The sequence below is a fragment of the Notothenia rossii genome (assembly GCF_949606895.1).
Source record: "Notothenia rossii genome assembly, chromosome: 1".
Lineage (NCBI taxonomy): Eukaryota > Metazoa > Chordata > Actinopteri > Perciformes > Nototheniidae > Notothenia > Notothenia rossii.
The window spans coordinates 32668153-32689094 of record NC_136912.1 but is presented as its reverse complement, the minus strand read 5'-3'; the positions used below and the strand labels follow the sequence as shown (position 1 = coordinate 32689094).

Below are 20942 nucleotides of genomic sequence, written 5' to 3'. Positions count from 1 at the left end.
AAGTGAAGGCCGGTGCGATGTGCTGTTCTGACTACCTCTTTGTGTTCTCTCAGTCTCGGCACTCGACCTTGCTACTTTCAATATTGCAAGCTAAACTTTCTTCTGACTATTCCCCTCGTTGGTATCTAACCCATCATAACCTGGGATTAGTGATTGTGTCTATGTATTCTATAGTCATAGCAATCTCAAGAGCACAATATGCATAAAATGTAATAATAAGAATCAGTCTTGTAATGTTATATAAAAATAGACTCCACACTAAAAAGATCAAATATCAATTGTTTTGCATCAATCTTGATACAGGGTACTTATTATCTGTTGTACTTTGGATTCCTAAAGCTTTTAGTCTACTAACCCATCATCCAAGGTTAGTTTTTTTCACTATAAGTACAACATATTTTTTGGACGGACACTATAATTTACAGTTTTTTACCATGTTCAATCTGAATTTTCTTTAAAATAAAAAAACATCTATATTGATTCTGACTTTTCTACATCCAATTCACAGGTTTATCATTACTTTGAGAAAAAAGATTATAAATGTAACCCTTTTAGAAGGTAAGATACTGTATGGTCATTTGTTCTGGGAATGTCATTTTCGAGCCTGAAACCTGAACAACAGGCTTGGGGCCTATCAGCTTAAGACAGTTAGTGGGATGACGCAACCTGCAAATGTATCATCATGGGAACCACTCAAATATAGATGGATAGGATTGGATGTAGGAAGAAATATAATACTGCTTTATGATATATTCCCTTATTTCTATGTTATGTTTTCATGAATATATATATATTATGTTGCTTTCAACCGCTTAGAGTATTTATTAAATGGTACGGTGTACCAGAATGTTGTGAAAGGCGCCTTTTATATAAAATGTATTATTAATATTACATATATTGTTAATTTGTATTGAATATATCAATAAATTAGATAAAACAGCAATGCAGGCAACGGAATAAAATATAAATGAAATACACTAGTACATCTATAGCCTACATAGTACAAGTATATCCCATCCATACTATATCTAATACAAATAAATAAACATAATCAACCAAAAAATACAAAGGGTAAACATACAAAAATAATATTCAACACAGCAACATATATTTTTGATTTGTTTCTTGCAAATTAAGCATTTTGAAAGTGATAAGAAAAGATGAGGAGTGTTCCACTTTTCTTTAAATACACAACTACCAGACAATATTATGAAGAATTTTTGTGTAAGCTTAATGTGAACTGCCTATCTAAGGAACACATGATTTTTGAGCATTTGCTTTTAAGGTAAATCTCCAGGAATCCCCTTAATGTTGATCGAAATTGCGCAGGTCTCGCTTGTCTCAAACAAGCCGATTGATGTGACCAGCATCCAGCCCAGTCACGTGAAACGCGTGGAGGCTTTCTATTTGCTTAGAGTTTTTGCAACCTTTAGTTGCCAGTTAACACTGCACAGTGGCATTTCAGGAATTGTAGTTCAAATAAGGTTGCCTCCTCCTTACTGATCACACATGGTCTGAGAGAAGAAACTACGTATCCCAGAATGCACGGCTTGAGGAAGTGCCCTCCCATTTTGAGCACATGACTTGTGGTACTCCAGTGAGCCACAACAACAGTAATATTTGTTCGACTAATGTGTTGTCTGGCTAGTATTTCATATTCTACCGTTTGCTTGTTATTTAAAAAAATGAAGCTGACATGTTTAGTTGTTGCTCTGTGCTTCGGAGTAGGTGTAATGGCCGGGAAATACTCACGCGACGTGAACGAGCCCAAGTCTAGTGATGGGCAGAAGCTGGAATTTAGGATAGCTAAATTGGACCAGGTGTGGAACAAGGCTAACAGGGTACGTATATTTCAGATACTATTATCTGTACTGTTAATGTGAAGCTGTAGCAAACTGCTGACAGTAGCAGCACGTTTAGCTGTCAGTGAGTTAACAGAGTAACCTAGCTAACGCTGGCTACTGCCCGTCTTCTCTATAGTACAGTTGTAATAGTAGTTGACTTAATGAAGATATAGCATTACGTTTTAATAAGACAGTGAGATGCACTTTTACTTTCCAGAAATGCAGAGGCTCAAGTGCACATTATGGACTATGTCTTTGTTTGTTGTGGTGGAAGTTAGGAATTCAAACCACAATGTGATGTCCTTTTATGTCTTAAGCTTACGAAATGTTGCATTGTTGAAAAAAAGCCTGGGATTAAGATTCTCATAACCAGAAACTAAGCTGGAACTGTTGTGCAAATTAAAAAACTTTAAATCCTTGGAGGAGGGGGAATCAAGGTGTGTGTGTGTGTGTGTGTGTGTGTGTGTGTGTGTGTGTGTGTGTGTGTGTGTGTGTGTGTGTGTGTGTGTGTGTGTGTGTGTGTGTGTGTGTGTGTGTGTGTGTGTGTGTGTGTGTGTGTGTGTGTGTGTGTGTGTGTGTGTGTGTGTGTGTGTGTGTGTGTGTGTGTGTGTGTGTGTGTGTTTACAGAATTAAAAGAGTCAATTATGTGCCCTCCTTGTCACCCATTTAGTGGTTCACAAAAGAAGACTGTAGTATGCTATTTAAAGTAATAATGACTATAACAAACTGAGTGAGTGTGATTTTTTTTTTAAGAGAGAGCCTTTTCTTAAAATGGTAAGACCAATTTCATACTTTGAGAAATCACTGTCTGGTTTTCTTCCTTCCTTACCCTTCACTGTCAAATTAGTTTTCCACTTTTGTCTTACCAAAGTTGATGTTGTCGTCTCTTATTCTCCTTTTGTTCATGACAGATGCAGCTCTCCCCCGTGCGGCAGTCCGAGCTGCACAGTGATCTGAAGATCCAGGAGAAAGATGAGTTGCAGTGGAAGAAGCTGAAGGTGGAGGGGCTGGATGAAAACGGAGAGAAAGAGGCCCAGCTCCGACGTAACTTTAATGGTGAGACAGCTCATTGAAGTAAAAAGCATTTCATTACTGAGAAAGTAATACTAATGCCTACCTTAAAAATATGCAGTATTAATCATATCTCATTGTATCAAAAGGCTCCAGTCCGTCTGTGCTCTTCCAAACATAGAAAAGGTTAAGACAGTGGATATTCGCTCTTGTGTGAAACCTCATTAGTGTTGTGGTTTACATACAAAGCCACTCGCCTAAAAAGATCACATTTTTCAGCAGATTGAGGTGAGTTTTATTTTAGTCAAAGCACAAAAATGGTGAATCTTCAACAACAGGATAGTTAATCATAAAGGTCTTCTTTTTTTTTTTGGTTGGCATTTCAAGTTAAAGGGTAAATAATAATGGGACAAAACGGCATAACAAGGAATACAGAGTTTGTTAGTGTAGTTTGTGTAATCAACTCTGCCCTTTGGCTGACAGTATAGATAATGTATTACTTTGGTGCTGCTGCATCAGCAAAAAAGAAGAACTATAATTCCTCATCCCTGTCAAAGTTAGGCTGTTGGCAAGGCCTCTTTACAAGAGCTCCTTCTGAAACTGGAGCATATATATTCAGCATGTATAGATAGAGTATGTATGAAACATTGATATATACATTTGATTGCAAAGCTCCTGGAATTATTTATTTTATCCTGGTATTGGGCTTTTTTTTCTCCACTAAGATTTGTTAGAAAATGTTCTCATTCATAACACTCCGTTCGATGTCTCACTATGGGATGCGCCTCATCGCGGAGCAAACAGAAGCATCAATCTCATTACGCCAATCCTGATTGGCTGGTGATCTTGACGTCAGCGTCAGGGAATCCACCCCCTATAAGTGGCTTGCGCTACGCCGCATGCGTCATTCAAACACCTCTTCTCGCTTCAGAGCACATCTCTATATTGGTAGCCGGGCTAGCTTAACAGTCCACAGACTAAACCAAGCTATCCAAGCTAACTTCGGTCGACGGGCGCTCGCCGGCTACTTCTATATATACTTCTGCAAGAAGACTGTTAATACTAACACACCAGTTAGTATTGCAAATCGACCTCGCCGTTTTTTCTTCGGAAATAAAGGTAAGGTTTTGATTTTTTCAAGCTAGCAACACACGTGTTGCTAGTTTGTCTTCCCTCACTACCGACACCACGGTAGCGAGGACGTTTTTTCTTTTTCTCTCTCACACCAGAGGAGTAGAAGATAAAAAAGGTATTAACACACCAGTTAATATTCTTTGAGAATAAAATCTACACCGTCGCTTTTTCTCCGGATTAACGACAGGTTGTGATTCTCTTTTCTCAGCAACGCACCTGCTACGAGCGCGTCCTTCCCACGTCGCCATAATGGTGGACAAGATGGACACGTCTCTCCCTCACACCAGAGGAGCCAGGGAATCGGAGGCTCGGCTCTGCGGCTGCGGGTTGGAGATTTCGGACACAGACGCACACCAGGTGTGCTCGTCCTGCCTCGGGCTGCAACATGCCCAGGAGGCTATCGACAACCCCGGCTCATGCGGGCATTGTGCCCGTTTCACCGTGAAGAGCCTCCGCCGACGGTTAGCTCGCCAAGCTAGCTTGTCGGGTCAGGACCCCCTCATGTCCTCTGATTTACCGGACGGAAATCAGGACACGGGGGCGTCCGCCACAGAGATGGAGCCCCGCACTGTGTCGGTCTGGGGCTCATCATTAGTGGCAGCTGCAGAACCGGAGTCCCGCGCCGTGTCAGGCTGGGACTCGGTGGCAGCGAGGGACGTGCGGGCGGGGCCCCACGCTATACCAAGCTGGGGCCCCCGGCTGGACCTCACCATGGTCTCGCCCGCAGAAGATGTCCTGGAGTAGGACTATACGGAGGACGAAGAGGATGAAACCTCTGGATTCCTCCTGTCCGACTCTGATGAGCAGGAAGACAACGTCTTCATGTCATCGGCTCAGGCTGCAACGCCGGGAGCGATGGCTGCTCTCCCGGGCGATAGCACACCAGCTTCGCCCTGTCTGAGTATGGACCTGCAGGCCGTGTGTCAGCGTGCCGCAGCCAGACTAGACATCCCATGGCCCGAAATGGCCAAGGAGACCTCCAGGTCCTGTTACGAGGGGAAAAATTGGCCCCAAGCAACGAGGACAAAGAGGCAACTCCTGCCGGTCTTCCCGGAGATGTTGGATGAGGTGTCGGTCTCGTAGAGAGACCGGCCCTTCAGCAACAAGGCCCCAATCCAGGGTGCCTCCTCCCTAGACTGCGACGGTATGGAGAGGCTCGGCCTGCTCCGCATACCGCCGATGGAACCGCTGGTGGCAGCTCACCTCCTCCCGAGGATGGCGACTACACCGAGCAGGAACCCCACGCTGCCGGCAAAGGCGGACCGGTTCCAGTCAACCATGACTGAACGGTCCTACAGAGCCGAAGCATTGTCTGCCAGGGCTTTGAACGTTTCCTCGCTGCTGTCTTCCTCGAAGGGTCCAGCCGCTGCCTTCACAGCGGCAGTCCTTCGCCCAAGCTACCTCAGCTGCTCGGTTTAAAGTACCGAAACAGCAGAGGTTACGGCCCACCCCGAGTCCCCAGCCCAGGCAGGAGACGAGGGCGAGTTGGCCCAGAAAATCTCCGGTTCCGGCTGCAGCCCAGGCGCAGCCAACCCGGAATTTCGGCCAGCAGTCGAGGAAGAAGAAGCTGGCGGCCTGACAGCCTCCTCTTCTTCCCTCAGTGACGGAGCTGGAAGGTTCCCCAGCTCCAGATGTGTTCCCGCTGCCTCGAGAGATGCCTCAACGCCATCCTCAAGTGCACCAAAACACATGTCACAATATTGTTCTGTTTTCTCAGATAAAGCATTTTCCGCTGACGCATCCAGGCCTCAGGCTGAGGGCGCAGCTCAGAAAAATGAAAGAGAAAACAATGAAAACAATAAAACCAATAAACAGCCCGCCATTTGTTCCCCTTTTGAGAGCAGCTACAGCCTCTCTCAAAAGGCGGACAATGAACGGGTCTGTGAAGGCACCGCCGCCACGCGCATGCGCAGTGACGACTGGGGCTGTGAGGCTACCACCGTCACGTGCAGGCGCAGTGCCGGCTGGGGTTGTGAAGGCACCTCCGTCACGCGCATGCGCAGTGTCGGTGGGGACTGTCAAATCGGGGTACCACCGTGTTCAGACACTAGAGGGCCCCATAACACAACAAGTAGAGACTCAGAGGGCAAAAGACGTGACATCTCCGCTGGCTCTAAGGAGCGAACAGCGGAAGATGCTCACAACGTCTGCTTGGGTGTTCAAGACAGTTACACGGGGCTACAGACTCCAATTTGCTGTCACCCCCCCTCGTTTCTCGGGCGTTCTGTATTCACAGGCCCGAGGGGAGTCAGCCCACATTCTAGAAAGAGAGATCCTCTCACTTCTAGAAAAGAAGGCTATATCTATAATACCCGCCGAGCGGAGTCAGAGCGGTTTTTCTTCCAAGTATTTCCTCGTTCCCAAACGGGGAGGGAACGGAATTCGGCCAATACTAGATTTGAGGGCTCTGAACGCGTATCTAAAAAGATACAAATTCAGAATGCTCACTCACACATCTCTGCTGCGTCTCGTGCGACAAAACGACTGGTGTACATCAGTCGACCTGAAAGATGCGTATTTCCACATCCCAGTATATTATCCACCCAGGAAATATCTGAGGTTCGCATTTCAGGGGATCTGTTACGAATACAGAGTACTTCCCTTCGGTCTGTCTCTCAGTCCAAGAGTGTTTGTACGATGTACGGAAGCCGCGATAGCCCCGTTAAGACAACAGGGTATTCGCCTGGCAACCTACCTAGACGACTGGCTGCTTCTCGCACAGTCGGAACAGGAGGCTATTACGCAGACAAATGTCCTCGTAAAGCACCTGCTCAACCTGGGTTTCATAATAAACACAGAAAAGAGCATGTTGTGCCCGGCACAGACTGTACTCTTCCTGGGTTTACACCTGAACTCGGTGCCCTTTACTTTGCCTGTCAGCGGAAAGAGTGAAAGCTTTCAGAGCTTGCTCGCTCATTTCCAGCTGCGCAAACATGTTCTTTTCAGATCATGCCTGCGGTTACTGGGGCTCATGGCGTCAGCCATCCTGGTCGTACGACTGGGACGGTTACACATGAGGGAGTTTCAGCGCTGGGTAGCCGCTTTAAAACTAAACCCCGCGCGTCATGGCGCGCAGAGAGTGATGGTTACTGTGAAATGCGTAATGGCACTGCGCCACTGGCTGTATCTGACTTTTCTGGTACGGGGCGTGCCTATGGGTGCTGTCCTTTCACGGAAGGTGGTCACCACAGACGCATGTCTTACAGGCTGGGGAGGTATTTACGAAGGTCGTCCGGTGAGGGGTCTCTCGAGCAGAGACCTCCAGCGGTCGCACATAAATTACCTGGAGCTTTTAGCGGTGTTCCTCACCCTAAAACGCTTTCTGCCTTTTCTCAGAGGACACCATGTCCTCGTGAGGACGGAAAATACGACCACAATATCGTATATAAACCGACAAGGAGGTTTGCGCTCTCTCCAGTTACACATGCTGGCACGCAAACTGATCTTGTGGAGCTGCGGCAGTCTCCTCTCTCTGAGAGCGACGCACGTACCGGGTGTGATGAACCTCGGGGCAGATCTGCTGTCCAGAAGCGTACCACTATATGCAGACTGGACTCTACATCCAATGGTTGTGAGCCAGCTGTGGGTGCGTTACGGCCGAGCCGCGGTAGATCTGTTCGCATCAAAAGAAAATGCTCACTGTCAGCTTTTCTTTTCAATGCGCGATCAAAACGCACCATTAGGCGTGGACGCGCTCGCGCACATTTGGCCTCCGGTCCTCCTGTACGCGTTTCCACCCCTGGCGCTGATACCCCCAATTCTGGCTAGAGTGAGGGAACGGCGACACACAATGATCCTGATAGCTCCGCACTGGCCTGTAAGGTACTGGCTGGCGGAGATATATCAGCTGCTGTGCGGTCAGCCGTGGCAGCTCCCCCTACGCAGAGACATACTGTCTCAGGCGGGGGGGACGATCTTTCACCCAAATCCGGAGCGCATGGCCCTATGGGCCTGGCCCGTGAGTGGTATAATCTGAATGCAGTGGGTCTCCCGCAGAAGGTGATGAACACTATTCAGAGTGCAAGAGCTTCCTCCACTAGGTCTCTTTATGACTGTAAGTGGAGGGTGTTTAAGGAGTGGTGCCTTCAAAAAGGGCACACCTCTTTTCAATGCGCTGTGGGAGTGATTTTATCATTTCTACAGGACCTAATTGATAAACACAGAGCTTTCTCCACGATCAAAGTCTACCTGGTTGCTATTGCTGCATGCCATGTGGGTTTTGAGGGTAAGACGGCCGGCCAGCATCCTCTGGCCTGCCGTTTTATGAAGGGAGCTCGCAGGCTCCTTCCTGTTTCCAGGTCACTGGTGCCCTTATGGGACTTGACAGTGGTTTTAGATGGGCTCACTCGACCTCCATTTGAACCGCTGGAAGAAGCTGACATGAAGCACCTGTCACTCAAGACAGTGCTGTTACTGGCCCTGGCATCCGCCAAGCGAGTCAGTGACATTCATGCGCTATCTGTACATCCTTCATGCACTCAGTTCGCCCGACGGTTAACGAGAATGTTGCTGAAGCCCAACCCTGCCTTTATACCTAAGGTGGTTGGTTCATGTACCCCCATTGACATTGAGGCATTTCCTCCGCCGCTGTGTCCCTCCGGGGAACAGCAGCCGAATTTGCTATGTCCAGTCCGTGCTTTACGCACTTATATGGACAGATCAAAAGAGTTTCGTCATAATGACCAACTCTTTGTGTCCTGGGCTAACCCTCAGAAGGGCAAGCCTGTTACTAGGCAACGGCTCTCTCACTGGATTGTGGAGGCAATTGCTTTGGCTTACACGAGTCAGGGTCTGCAGGCACCTTCGGGTTTGCGTGCTCATTCGACTCGTGGTCTGGCTACATCCTGGGCTTTGTTCAGGGGTGTTTCCATCCAAGACATTTGTGCAGCAGCGAGCTGGTCCTCGCCGCTCACTTTTGTCCGCTTTTACAGATTAGACGTCTCTGCTCCCAGTGTGGCCCATGCAGTGCTGGGCCCCCTGCTGAGTTAGAGCTCTAACTGTTAAGTTCTGGTTGGTCTTGGTGACTTTCGAGATAAGCTCGTCTGGCAATACGGGAGCTACAATATCCCATAGTGAGACATCGAACGGAGTGTTATGAATGAGAACTATAGGTTACTTACGTAACCCCAGTTCTCAGAGTAACATGAAGTGAGATGTCTCACCAGACGGCCCTCCTTGCTATGGTGAAGCGAGAAGAGGTGCTTATTTTGAATGACGCATGCGGCGTAGCGCAAGCCACTTATAGGGGGTGGATTCCCTGACGCTGACGTCAAGATCACCAGCCAATCAGGATTGGCGTAATGAGATTGATGCTTCTGTTTGCTCCGCGATGAGGCGCATCCCATAGTGAGACATCTCACTTCATGTTACTCTGAGAACTGGGGTTACGTAAGTAACCTATAGTTTTCAACTTTAATCACTGAATTTATTTAAAAAATTGGTTCAATGAATACATGCATGCTACTGTGTAATATATGTTTTTATATATTTAAGAAGTACAATATAAGATGTACGAGTTATATGTGTGGGCCATATGCCATTATACTTTTAGAATGTGCTGTGGGCTAATTAAAAATGGACAACGGGAGGCATTTGGCCCCAAGCCATAGTTTGGACACCCCTGCTCTAAAGTTACCTAGTTAATTGCAAAACGGACTAGTGCAATATCCAAATTGCATTAAAAGCAATATTTGGTAATCACAAAAATACAATTTCTGTCCTTATGAATAACGATTGGGGCTCTAGGGAATTCCCCAAAGTATACTTCAGACTTCATATTAACCTTTTTTTGTTATAGAGCTTCTTAAAAAAACAAAACACCTTGATCATTTTAATATATATGTTTAATGATAACTTAAATAACGTTTCAAAAATGATCCTCTTCAAATCATATGGCAATTGCAGTTACAATATTCAAGAATATTTGCTATTAGTTATTCTTTCCAAATCATGCAACCCTAGCCTAATGATCCTGCGGGAGCTCATTTGATAGAAATGTTCAATTGGGAATGAAGCGGGTAAAGCACCAAGCATCGTCCCTCTCCTCCTGAGTCAGTCAGGTGGAGGAGTGACCCTCCGGCTCCAGGCAGCAGCAGGGTCGCCCCCTGCTCCTCTGTAGTTAAATATGACCCTTCAACCTTCTAGAGTCGCTCTAATTGCGCGTTCTGTCTCTCCATATTTTTATTTTCCTAACGCTGCTCCTTGGTTCTCTTTCACTAGAGACAGACTCTGACAACTGGCATTAAGCTAGTCCGGGATGCTTGTTTTATTGTTTACACTCGGGTCGATAGCCTCATAAAATCCAATGTATACAAGCTTGCCAGTAGTGCACAGATTGTCTACAGCAGGCCTAGTCAACTGGCGGCCCGCGGGCCAGATGCGGCCCAGAAGCAACTCCCGAGTGGCCCAGCCTCCCGTAGCCAAATTCCTACACTAGTACAGACCATGAACGCAACACTCCGCGTTGCATAGAAACCACCAAACCACAACGCAGCACGTTTTTTTGAAAGTGCATCTAGTGGTGCTAGTAACGGTGGTCCTATGATAGCGACTCTAAAACATGTCTCTCTCAACTCTGAAGCGTAAACAGAGACAAAACAGTCATTGATCTTGTGGAGCAGATCCAAGTCAAGCTGGACCTTTTCGCGACCGACTTGAGCACGGGTCGGATGCTGCATTTTCCGACGCTCCCCAAACACATCACATCTCCGGCACAAATCAGGGATGTGATGACAGATTTCATTGCGAGGTTGAAAGAGAACTTTGCCGGTCGATTGAATGGACTTGCTCTGCCCACAGAGGTGATGATGGGCTTTGCCAGAGACCCCTTCACTGTTGCAATAGAGGGGGACGTATCAACCAGAGCAAAGGAAGTGGTCCCCTGCACAAGGGGAAATATACACTGGAACTTATCGACATGCAGCGCACTAACGGGCCAGCGAAGTTTTGGAGTGATGTCAAAAAACAGCAGTTCCCTAACGTTCAGAAAGTAGCGATCTGTGTGCTCAGTATGTTTGGATCAACATACACATGTGAATCAAGCTTTTCACACATGAACTCAATCAAAAGTAGCACTCGCTGCTCCCTGACTGACAGCACTCTTCACCAATGTCTTAGGATTGCATTGACATCCTATGAGCCAAAAATCACTGCTCTTGTTCAAAACAAAAAATGTCCCTTCTCCCATTGAGAAAGTCAGCGATGACAAATCACAAATGAGGTGATAGTAAGCACCTATTTACTATAGTAGACGTGTAGTGTAGTATTCATTCATATAGTTACCCGTATCCCTTGTTATGGGTTTGTGCACTGAAGGGTTTGACAGTTCTTTCTGTATTCATTTAAATGCACTTTGTAATGTGTCTGGGTCAAATGTGACCAAAACGTATGATTTTGTTGTTGTTACTTGAAAAGTGAAAAAATATTGCTACAGTACTACCTCTTTGTGTTGCATTGGAGCTCTTTAGCTGTTTTTTTTGTATGTGAGGACATTTATTAAGACTGCTATTATTGTATTCATTAAATGCACTTTGTGATGTGCCTGGTTCAAAAAAAAATAACCTGAATATTTGACTTCTAAAGCAAACAAATGCAACTAACCCTAACCCTAACCCTAACCCTACAACTGTGCACTTTTTTTCAGATTCTGTTAAATTAATGCTAATTTGTTGTGTTTTTATGCACTTTTTGACGTACCTTTGTTAGATGAACAATGAATAAAAATTGCATGTTTTTCATCGCAGTAATATGTGTTGGTTTAAAATCTGTCACTACCCGCTTTTTACAGGCCGCTGAATATCTGGCCCAGCTGAATTTTGTAGTTATAAAATCTGGCCCAACTGAATGTGTAGTTGAATAGCCCTGGTCTACAGGTTTGTGCATCCTGTTTATGAGGATTTTAAACGAGCCCCTGCCTCTGGAGAGGATCCAATGAAGTACAAGTAGTTAATAAGTGACAGTCATGGTTGAGATGGTGCTGAATCGGAGGTCGCAAAAACTGATTACCAGAGCAGAATAATGAGGGCAGAGCTTCTTCAGAGCAAAGTCCAAATCTGTATTGTTGTGAAGCGGCCGGAAATATTTAGAGGACAAAACTGCTTTTATATTGCACTTAACTGACAATATTAAACTGATTGGCTACGGAAATACCAAACAAGTGATAGTATCCTTTACCTCCCCTCAAAAATAAGTCTACCAATGTTTTTAGAATGAATTTCAAATCATATTTTGTCTTCTTTTGTTTTTCCTATTTTATTCAGGCTTCATTCAAAGTTTTGGGGTTGAGTACGGAGTTCTGTTGAGTTTGTAAGCGGGAGGGTAAATGAGTGTTTTCCCTTTGTTTCAGTTCTCATCATCAACCCTTTTCAGGTTTAGAGCAGCACTACAAAACCCATGGATAAAACAACCTCCCCTGTGCTACTTATGTCAAGAACAAAGTGAAGTTGGTTTGTTTTCATAAGCTCCAGCTAGATTGCCATCCTGTTTCTCTCCGTTTATTTTCAGCAGTTGCTTCATTAAAGATACGACTCCCCTTGCGGTTCTTTAAAAAAAATACTTGGTGACTTTTAAATGAATGAGTGGCTGTCAATGGTTGTGGGCCTCCAGGTCGTTTTTGATGATAAATGTTTCAGAGTCTTTCTTTAAGTGATGAGTCACTTAAAGTCACTTATCTTATCTTACTTAACAGTTTCCCGTCATGACAGCCTGAATTGTAACTCCAAACAGGCTCACATGATCAGGCTCATTAATAAAAGCATGTCTTTGTTAAATCTCTGTGTTGTGTTGTTTAGTGATTCTGGCCAAGTATGGAATGGATGGCAAAAGAGACACTCGATCACTGGAGAGCAACCACCTGAAGGACCACGACATCAAAGAGGGAGACACATTTGAAGATCCCAGGTTGGACAAACTCTGGAACAAGGTGCGTATGTGTGCAGAGGGAGGAGGAAGAGAAATGTTCAATTATGTTTTGGGGATGATGCATTTTTTGTTGTGGCATTGTGAGGCTCTTTACTTCATGTTTCTGCTAGTAAATAGAAATATGAAACAGATTAAATTAAGACATGCCCCTCGAATCAGCTCCAAAATAATGTTACCTCTATTCAACAATAAACTGAATTCTTAACAGGGCACTCACACAGCAGCACTAGAAGGTCAACTCTTACAATTGCAAAGTAACTGCACTCTTCAGATTTCAAAATCTTGTAATATGGCAGCTATGTGACAGGCATAGGCAGCTAGTTAGAAAAAGAAAATGGAGAACTGTGCTGGTGTACTGCAGCTTAATAAGAATTCCCCTTATTACGTGTTTGTAGTGTGAAGTTCCTTAAGGACCAGGGGCCTCATTTATAACGCCTTGCGTAGGATTCACGTGGGAAGGTTGCTTACGTAGTACAAAGCAAAAAAATAGGTACAGAAATGTTTCTAAATGTTCCGATTTATAAAACAATGCGTATGGCACTTCCTACGCCGGTTTCCCTTTATAAATCACAATCAACTCGAAATGCGGCGCAGCTTTTGCGGGCTTCACGTGACGCCCATATTTGCCTATAAATAGTCAAAGTAACGCCCTTTCATTCATTCATTTTGACTGACTGCATGGAGAAGATCGCAGGAAATGACGACAGAACAGCTAAAAAAAAACATCTCACACCGTGTCAGATTTTGATTATTTTTGGGAGGTGGAGATAAATCATATTGTTTGGTGGATGCAGTTTGAACCTAAGAAGCAGCATGGAGGTCGGATCGTCACCAAAATAAATAAATAAGTGGTCGGAAAAAAGGTTAATGACAACAAAAATACACATAACCTTCCTCAGGCAGTGTGTTTGTGCCGAGGACAGGAGACCCCCCCTTGATGAGCAGCTGTAAGAAGGTATCGGGGGATCTCTGCGGAGTGGAGTCAATTAATGTTTATTTTTTTATTTGGTGGTTTGTGTTCCAGTTATCAGCTGTGCGCAGCGTCTCCACTGCAGCAACTCTATATCCACCAGAGCAGAGGCAATCTTTTGTGACAACCTTTTAGTTTTTAGACCAATTGTTCAACAAATATTTCTACTTCTTTGTAGTTGTGTGCCTACCAGTCAGTTCGAAATGTCATCAGTTCATCATTTCCCCCCATGATACGTTTGTGTGAAGGTCACAGTGACATTGACTTCATGACAATTGTAATGAGTTCGTCAATTTGACATTTTTGCCAAACATGGTTACGTAACAGCTAATTATATCTATTGTTAGCCCGTAGTGAAGCATACATCTAGGATACAGAAACTGCTTCACCAAACGGTGCAGGGTGGCCACTCTTCATCTCTCTCACACATGACACATATATACTGTATTTGTGCTAACACGCACGCACGCACGCACGCACGCATGCGCGCGCACACACACACATCGAGTGGGAGAGGAACAAAGAGTGTCAGTCGCCTCTCACCCATCACCCATTCAGTGCGAGTAATTAAGAGACACAGCAGCTAAGACCATTTATTTGTTTGTTCTCCTGGGGAAGTAAACTATCTGCAGCAGTTCAGTCTTTACGCCCGAGTCCTTTATTCTCTTCCCGTTCAGTTAGGAGTACTTTACAATGTCAAGCATGTGCCTACCTGTGGATTTTCTCCCTAGCCTCCTGGGCACTTGAAGTCTCGGTACCCAAAGTCAATTGTCGATTAAAATGCCACGAAGAGGGTGACAACAAAATATGCCTTCATAATTTGCTGAAACTTGCACCCATTATTTGCTTATATTGTCCCTACACCAACAAAATGTGCAGTTAGTACATTATATATTACAGCGATAGTTCATAAAAACAAATTAGCTCATGAGTATGCCCATAAAGAAGTTATTAAATAGAATGTAGCTTCTAAAAACATATAAACCTGGCATTGTGCCTCTATTATACCTCCATCGCTGCATTCAGTGCCCTGGACGGCGGTGTGCACGCCCTCAGTCTACACACACACACGACAAACATCATTATCCTCCTTTTTTATTGGCTGTTTAGGCTTTTGCAAGGATAATGCATATTTTAATAACGAAGAAACCAACAACACATTTAAAATACTACATTAGCTACCAGGCAGCGGTCAAACCTAAGAATGTGGAAAATAACTTGTAGTATAGTATGTAATACATAACAAATCATATTATAGTATTCAATAAAAAGAAGTTGGATGGACGTACAGATTTGAGGACAGCCATATGGAAACGCTATGCTTATGTTTTACAGGCCATTAAAAAATGAACAAAATCATCTCTGACCAATTTAAATGTAGGAGTATAATTCAAATGTTTCGGCCAGTTTCCCTTTATGCAAACATAAAATCTTTTTTTGGAGAATATGCTTTTAAGAAAGTTTGACATATGCAATATATTAAGTGTAAAATGGTGTTGTGGTTTTCTCGTGTCCTGACAGTCCATTGACTTTAACGATTGTCAAATATGTTTATTCTATATTGCTGTATTTGATGCCATCTAAACCCTATCAAACATCTAGCAGAGACCTTTTCTCTACATGTCCGTTACTCCCTGCCTCTGACACTAACTCCTCTCTGACCGCTCCCTCCTCCAGGCCAAGAGCTCGGGGAAGTTCTCCAGCGAGGAGATGATGAGTCTGAAGAGGGAGTTCCAGCACCACAAGGACAAGACGCACGAGTACAACATCCTGATGGACACCATCAGCAGGACGGAGGGTGAGCTGCGTCAATCACTCCCTTGAGTCACAGTTTGTTATATCACTGTTTCTTTAAGCGCCCTTAATCCCTGTCCTCCTCTTTGCCATTCATCACTTTATGTTTTTAAATTCAGCCATTATTATGGTAAGTTTTAATTTGCATATTCATTAAAACATGGAGAATTTGGTTGCAAATTGAGACCATTTTAGCTTTCAGTTCAGCTTCCAAAGCAAATGTATGCAAGGAAAAAAAGGTTTGGCTCTTATCAATTCCGCTCTCAGTCATCCAACAATCAGTCCCAAGTCTGATTCGTCTCCGTCTGTGCGTTCAGTCTTGTGGTCATGTCCGCAGGTGGAAGGCATGGCGCTGCACTCAGGTCTGCCTACCGCTCTGTGCTTGTCACAACACATCAAGCAGAGTTTTCAGCGGATCAGATAGGCCCTGTTGTGTTGAGGAAGACGCGGGGAGGACAGGCACGTCTTCCTCTGACGGGCCTGACGCGCTGCAGCTGCTTCCTGTCAGAACTTTGCTGCTCCCGCTCCACAGCCTGTCCTCTGTGCACAAGCCAGGGGTGTTTTTCTGCCTGTCTGGTGTATTTAAATATAGAGCCCATCACATGCACCTGCACAACACCACCTCCTCCACCCACGCACACTTTCACTGCCTTCCCCAGTCTTTGTATTGTCTTGTTTCTGTCTTTTGATCTATATGCAACTGTTGTCTGGTTGACCTGTGTCCTCTTTTCATCTCCTCACCTTTTTATTAAGGTGAGACGAGCAGCTATTTCATAAACACTGTCATAATAAGATCAAATGTAAAGGCTACTCAAAGTTCTCATGGAAAAATAAATGTGATATATATATTAGTAAACACTTTTACACCTTTTTATAACTACTACTGAACCCTACTTATTAAATTCCGTTTTTCTTTGGCACTTTTATGTTTTTATTTCGTTCTTTCCTTCTCTTTTTTTTCTTTTGGATTTCTTGGTTCATGCCTCTTTAATTTCCTTTCCTCGTCTCCTCTGACCTTGCTCTTATCCAGCCTCCCCCACCAACTTGTGGCCTAACTGTCAAGTTTTAATCTTATTCTTATCTATTTATATCAACTTAAATTAATATTTTCAAACATTTGATGGTGTGTGGGAGAAAACTCTCTGGAGGGAACTTTGGGATTTTGGAGTTTGCAGACCATTTATGGCGCATTTCCACTGCAGCGCGTAACACGGTTTAAGCATGCCGTGCCAAACCCGGCCCGTTTTTTGTTGCATTTCCACTAGGGTTATTTCTGGCTAACGCATACTTTTTCACAGTTTTTCTGGTCCTCCAAAATCGTGGTTCCTTCCGGGCCAACAACCGGGCTGAATATGCTAAACAATTGACGTGAGGGACTACAACAAAATGAACATATTTGACCGTGATTTAATTGTAATACACGTTTCAAAATGATGCCGAAGTAACAATATACTGATACCGGATAGTAAAAACCATGAATTAAGGCTTTGACATGTCTGCAGACAGACGCCAGGCGAAAAACCTTTTAAAATGCGTGTTTTCTAATGGAGATTGGCTAAGCTAACGCAGTATATGCTCCGACCGTCCACACTCACAACAACGGCCTATACAGACATAAATAAACCAGCGACTGTATTCGCCATGACACAGACAGTATGTGGTTTGTACTTGTTTAACTTTTGTCTAGTTTCTGAACAGATATGAAGAGCTGTGAGCTCTGAGTGCTAAGAGCTAACAGCTGTGTTGTTTTTCTGTGGTTCGCATTGAAGATGACGTCACGGCTCCGCCTACACTGCGTTACTATAGTTACTGCCCCAGCTACTAAACTGTAATGGAAACGCAGCATAAAGTGAGCCTGGCCTACCAAGGCCTAACTATACTGTACTAAGCCGTGAGAGGCTCTGCAGTGGAAATGTGCCATAACATGCACAAAAACCCACTACAGGAAAGGGAAACCCCCCCCAAAAAAACAATAGTCCCTCTTTAAGAGGTCACACCAGGCAGATAGTAACAGCTGTGATGTCCATCTTCATCTTTGTGGCACCTCTGTTTTTGGAGCACATGTTTAGATTTCAGGCAGTTTATTACCAGGCTAAGGATCAGTTAATATGCAGACCTGAGAACAAATCTGCAGAATGGATGGTGTCATACTATGGGACTGCATACTTAATTGCTTGTAATTTCACACTAACCTAACCTGCCCTTGCACCTCCTCTCCCCTCTTTTCCTTGGTCTGTTCGCCTCAGAAGAAATCCACAAGAATGAGATCTCTGCTCTGGAGGGCGACACCAAGGAGCACGTGCTGCACCAGAAGCACTCGGACCTGAAGCAGAAGATGAGTGACCTGAACCAGGGCTTCGAGCGCCTCCGCAAGATCAGCCGCGAAGGCTTCTCTACAGACAGCGGTGAGGGAGACCACACGCACGCACGCAAGCACGCACGCAAGCACGCACACAAGTCATCTTTTTATTAATCTTAGTCTGTGTTTATCCCATCAGCTTAATCAGCCTCATCCATCCACTTGTGTAAACTAGCTAAAGCTTGTCCTTGTGCTATTTTAACTTCCCTTATTAAATGTTTTATTGTTGTTGTGTTTTATCTTTCACATTCTGCTGGTGTGTTGTGGTTGAGTGTACTGCAGTATGTGTTTGTGTCTCAGTTGTGCAGGCTTTTTAGAGAGTTTAGATGAAGGTGGTAAACCTGCTGACTCGTTCACTTCCTCTCCTTTAAATCCCCTCCAGGGTGCTTCTCCCTCTACCACTGGTTCTAATCCCCCCCCTTACTTCCTGCCACCTCTTCCAAAAAAGTTGTCTCCCTCTGGTTCTCTCACACATCTTACAAATCTGTGACTGCTGATTTGAAATTCATTCTAAAAACGTTGGTAGACTCATTTTTGAGGGGAGGTAAAGGATACTATCACTTGTTTGGTATTTCCCTCTTTATATTGTGTATACATATAGACAATTATTACAGGGACCCTGTTGGGCTTTTTGTGGTTTACCCTTTCCTTTAGTGTGTTGTATAGGTTTTTGTGCATGTAAATGGTCATCAAAGTTCCCCCCTTTTTGAACATTAAAGCATGTAAGCAATGTCACAGTAGAGGCACTAAATACTAATATGAACCTGAAAATGAAAATAACAGGGCCCCTATAAGCTACCAAGCTCGTTCTGTTATTGTATTTTAGAAAGCTCCTTCTCTCTCGGGTGTGTTTAAAGTATTAGTGAGCCTCCAAACTCTCTTGAACTGTTCAACTCTTCATCTTTGTTTCTGGTTGTTTGTCGTCTGCAGAGTTTCGGGAGCCCCGTGTGATTGAACTGTGGGAGGCGGCCAAGAGAGCAAACCTCAGCGACAACGAGCTGGACTCTCTCAAGGTAAATATCTCGGTGCTGATGCACTGAATTGTTTCACACTAACACTTTTTGTTTTACCTGAGTGCTACAATCTAACTTTTGCAGTGCACTTGGTAACTAAGTACTACTTTAGTAAGTATGGTAAGCCCAAAGGGTACACATTGCTAGCCCATATGCATTAGACATTACAAATTCCCAAGTATTCCACTCTCCTATCTGCTCCTTTCACCTTTTGTCCCATAAGCAGATAATAGCCGTGAACGATTCAGTTTAAAAATGTCATTTCAGGACCTCTGGCTTCAAAATGTCACAGAAAAGATTCAGCTCAACTTTTGTTCTTTTATATTCACTACTTGAGATGCATATCGGCTCCCCTGTGCAGCTGTGCATGTAATTGAAGGTGAACTGAACTCGCCTCTCTGTGTTCACCGCCCCGCTTTTCCTCGTTCACTTAGGAGGAGCTGCGTCACTTTGAGACGAAGGTGGAGAAGCACAGCCACTACCAGGAGCAGCTGGAGCTCTCCCACCAGAAGCTGCAGCACGTGGAGTCTCTAGGAGACAAGGAGCACATCAAGAGGAACCAGGAGAAGTACAACACCATCGCTGAGAAGACCAGGGAGATGGGTTACAAGGTGCGTTTGTCTGTAAGCTCTACATTCTGCCATCAAACAGTTGCTATCTGTGTGCCTGCAAAGTATCGACTAATGTTGCAAAATGGCGGAGGTATTAACACTGCTATAATACTAATAATAATTATATATGATACAAAAAAGACAGGACAAAGGATATTGTTCCTGTTGTAAAAGAGCAGTCTCTCGATTCTTGTTTGAGTTGCAACAACTATTGATAACAAACAAAAGACTGTATGAGTTTTTAATCAAACCTCACACAAAAAAATAGTATGTTAATACTTCCACATTATATCAAAAAATGCTTGTACTATATTTCTGGTGTAAAGCATGGATCTTAATTAGAGATAAATCATATGCATCATTTGTGTTTTAGCACACTAAGAATGCCCAAATGTCAAACATGGTCCAAATTGACAATGGTGTCATGTTATTATTTATAATACCAGCTAATGTTTAAATGTGTCAGCCTGGTATTCATTTTTGGAATACAGCTAATGGTTTATGTAAAATATTGCATCTTTTATGGCATAAAGATAAAGGTTATCTTTATACCATTAAAGAATAATAAAGTAATTAAGGCCTCCCATTATATTAATTGAGTCGCTATTTACTATGAAAATAACTCAAATTCTAGATAGTAACACACAATTCTGATCCTCATCATTGCAAAGGCAGTTTTTGTAAGCTCATCACCAGTAAAGATCTACAGGAATGTGCCTTGCAGTCACATGGTGACGTCTGTATTCTCATTGTTTTTATTTCAGATGAAGAAACATATGCAGGACTTGTCCAACAAGATTTCTCGCGAGGGGCTGGAACACAATGAGCTCTGAGGATCAACAACTGAAATAATTCCCTCCACTACCACACACAGCGTTCCCCCTTCATCTACTGTCCAAACAGATCAGTGTTTTCTACTTAGTGTTACACGTCCACTCTTCCCTTTTTAATCACTGAATGAATGAAATGTTTGTACATAATATCAGTTTTTGTATGATTCAGCTGGATTTATCCGGGTGACAAGCTAGTCAGATTATCAGTCACATAAAATAAAGATGAATTAGTTGACATACTCGTCTGTTACTACTTGTACTAATGACAGGTCTATGAGAAATGTCTGGCTGAAAATGTGGCGTTGCTACCAGAAAGAAAAATGGTGTGTGGGTGTTTTGAGGTATGGACAGTCACTCTGAACCAGATGCTGATAGCTGCAGGACTTCTTCATCTTGTATCGTCAAACATTCATCTGCCATTATTTGTAAATCCTAAATCAGATAGACTGGTACT

General features: G+C 44.0%; 1 protein-coding gene across 3 annotated transcripts; it reads left to right on the top strand.

Annotated features, from left to right (window-relative positions):
- The first annotated feature begins 1528 nt into the window (after positions 1–1528).
- Positions 1529–20723, top strand: lrpap1 (low density lipoprotein receptor-related protein associated protein 1). Of its 3 annotated transcripts, none has more exons than XM_079672222.1 (8): positions 1552–1841; positions 2756–2900; positions 12779–12909; positions 15556–15676; positions 17919–18077; positions 18962–19044; positions 19479–19655; positions 20420–20723. In XM_079672222.1, exons 1-8 carry the CDS (start codon positions 1632–1634, stop codon positions 20486–20488), a joined length of 1095 nt encoding a protein of 364 aa, XP_079528348.1. In that variant the 5' UTR covers positions 1552–1631; the 3' UTR covers positions 20489–20723. The 3 variants fall into 3 exon arrangements, with proteins under 3 accessions (XP_079528350.1, XP_079528348.1, XP_079528349.1); XM_079672223.1 differs by having other exon boundaries at positions 1554–1841; positions 17922–18077; XM_079672224.1 differs by lacking the exons at positions 12779–12909; positions 15556–15676; positions 17919–18077; ... (1 more) ...; positions 19479–19655; positions 20420–20723 and adding an exon at positions 4198–4867 and having other exon boundaries at positions 1529–1841.
- Positions 20724–20942: the final 219 nt, after the last annotated feature.

Bases quoted from the DNA above. Each gene is read 5' to 3' on its own strand.
- lrpap1 (XM_079672222.1), top strand. From the start codon at position 1,632: ATGTGTTGTCTGGCTAGTATTTCATATTCTACCGTTTGCTTGTTATTT. The intron at 12,910-15,555 runs GTGCGTATGTGT...TCCCTCCTCCAG, and splicing joins TGGACAAACTCTGGAACAAG to GCCAAGAGCTCGGGGAAGTT. The intron at 15,677-17,918 runs GTGAGCTGCGTC...TGTTCGCCTCAG, and splicing joins CACCATCAGCAGGACGGAGG to AAGAAATCCACAAGAATGAG.